Source organism: Bison bison, unplaced genomic scaffold (genome assembly GCF_000754665.1).
Source record: "Bison bison bison isolate TAMUID 2011002044 unplaced genomic scaffold, Bison_UMD1.0 scf7180017857780, whole genome shotgun sequence".
Classification (NCBI taxonomy): Eukaryota; Metazoa; Chordata; class Mammalia; order Artiodactyla; family Bovidae; genus Bison; species Bison bison.
The window spans coordinates 8,620-11,260 of NW_011488353.1; the positions used below are offsets into that span (position 1 = coordinate 8,620).

Below are 2,641 nucleotides of genomic sequence, written 5' to 3' on the forward strand. Positions count from 1 at the left end.
AATCATATTTGTTGTGTTTTTAGTTGTCTACATCATCTCTATGACAGGAAATGTATTCACTGTTGTTGCCATCACTACCAGCTCATTATTGGGGTCCCCAATGTACTTCTTTCTGGCTCATCTCTCTTTTATTGATGTCTGCTATTCCTGTGTTGATACCCCTAAACTGGTCATAGATTCACTCTATGAAAAGAAAACAAGTACTTTTAAAGGATGCATGAATCAAATTTTTTGGGAACATTTCCTCGCAGGTGTTGATATAATCCTGCTTACTTCAATGGCCTGTGACCTTTATATGGCCATTTGCAAGCCCCTGCACTACACAACCATCATGAATTGGCAGTTATGTTGGTTGCTAATGGGAATGGCATGGATAGGAGACTTTCTTCACGGAATCATACAGATCCTTTTCATCATCAGATCACCCTTCTGCGGCCCTAATGTCATAGATCACTTTATTTGTGACGTGAACCCTTTGCTTGAACTTGCCTTCACTGATACCCACACTCTAGGGCTCTTCCTTGCTGCCAACAGTGGTATTCTCTGTCTGTTAAACTTCCTTCTCTTGGTCGGCTCCTATGTGGTCATTCTGTACTCCCTAAGGACCGAAAACTCGGAGGCCAGACGCAAAGCCCTCTCCACTTGTGTCTCCCACATCACAACAGTTGTCATATTCTTTGTGCCCTGCATATTTGTATACATGAGACCTGCAGTTATTTTGCCTACTGATAAATCAGTGGCTGTATTCTACACTATGATAACCCCCACATTAAATCCCTTAATCTATACCTTGAGGAATGCCCAGTTGAAAACTACCATTAGGAGATCGTTTAGAAGTAAAGCTATTTCAGATGAAATACAAATGTGGCCAGAACCCAAAGTCCATTGAACAGAGATAACTGTCAAAAGGACATTGCTGATAATCTCTGCAAAGAATACCTAGTGAAATAAAGAACAACAACAACCACAAAAAAAATTACCAAACTTAGATTCTGTAAAAAGCAGATTAGAAATTGGTGCAAGAAAATGGGAAAAGCCAAACCCAGGACCATTCTCTAAATATGTAGAAAATTCTAGCAAATTGGGACTTGATATCACTGAATTCATCAATTTATATGGATTCAAAATGTTTATTCTAGTAAAAATAAAAGCCATAAAATATATTGTTTCTTATTAATAATCTCAATAACAATCCATAGAGATAGGCATGGCTATTTTCCCCATTAACAGGTGAGATACTAAACAGAAAGGAGTAAATTCCAAAATGAAAATATAAAAGAACTAATAAACAGAATTTAACTGATCATTCATATCATGCTCTTAACTGTCAGAAAACAATGACAGAAGGGTAGCCTAATTACCATTCAAAGAATCTGGGACTGTTTCAGACTACACACACACACACACACACACACATATATATTTATGTGTGAGTTATATTACATGCCATATATTATCATATAATCATATTACATATTATTAATATAGTATATGCATTTATTATATAATTAGTTATATTACATGTATAGTTATATGTATATATTATATATACAATTGGTTATATAACATATTATTAGGTTGGTATGTATATATGTGTGTTCCCAGTCATGTACAACTTTGTGATCCCATGGACTGTAACCCACTAGGCTTCTTTGTCCATGGAATTTTTCCAGGCAAGAATACTGGAGTGGGCTGCCATTCCCTACTCTTGGGGTTTTCCTGACCTAGGTATGGAAACTGTATTTTTGTGTCTCCTGAATTTTCAGGCAGATTCTTTACCACTAGTGCCACTTGTGAAGCCCTAGTATGTGTACTATTCTATAATAGGTTATTACATATAACTAAATACTAATAATTTTATTAATAATTATGCCTACTTATATACATCACAGTAGATTATAAGACATTGACTTATCACTGTGATATGTATTTGCTTTAGCCGGTCCCTTCTCCAGGGGATCTTCCAAACTCAAGGATCACACCCAGGTCCCTGGAATTGCAGGCTGATTCTTTATCAGATGAGCCACAGCAAAGCCCTAGAATGCTGGAGTGGGTAGCCTATTCCTTCTCCAGTGGATCTTCCCAACCCAGTAATTGAACTGTGGTCTCCTGCATTGCAGGGAAATTCTTTACCAACTGAGCTACCAGGGAAACCCTCATAAAAGCAACAGGGCATTCAATCTCTAAAGGGCAAGTAATGAATATCACATCATGTGTCCAAATATCCTTTTAGCATTCTGAATTCTTTTGCATTGTCCATGTGACCTTCTTATGTTTCTGATCTATCACGAAAAGTAATGATTTAAATCAAAGAATATTTTGAAGTAAAACAGAAATTTCAATTTATTACATAAACTGTCATACTCCTTAAAACATTAGCTTACTTGATAGAAATGGATTCTACAATAGCATGATGTATGGTTTATAATAAATATCAAATGAATAAATACAAGTATTTACAGTAAGCAGAATGACAAACACCTATAATATTGTCTTCCCTGGTTGAGAAGATCCCCTAGAGAAGGGCATGGCAACCCACTCCAGTATTCTTGCCTGGAGAATCCCATAGAAATGGAAGCCTGGGAGGCTACAGTCCATGGGGTTGCAAAGATTCAGACATGACTGAGCAATTTAGCATGCT

At 36.7% G+C, this 2,641-nt stretch overlaps 1 protein-coding gene across 1 annotated transcript; it reads left to right on the top strand.

Moving 5' to 3' along the window:
• The first annotated feature begins 40 nt into the window (after positions 1 to 40).
• On the top strand, positions 41 to 889 carry LOC105003925 (olfactory receptor 4C13-like). The gene has a single exon (XM_010861375.1). The coding sequence runs from the start codon at positions 41 to 43 to the stop codon at positions 887 to 889; it is 849 nt and encodes a 282-aa protein (XP_010859677.1).
• Positions 890 to 2,641: the final 1,752 nt, after the last annotated feature.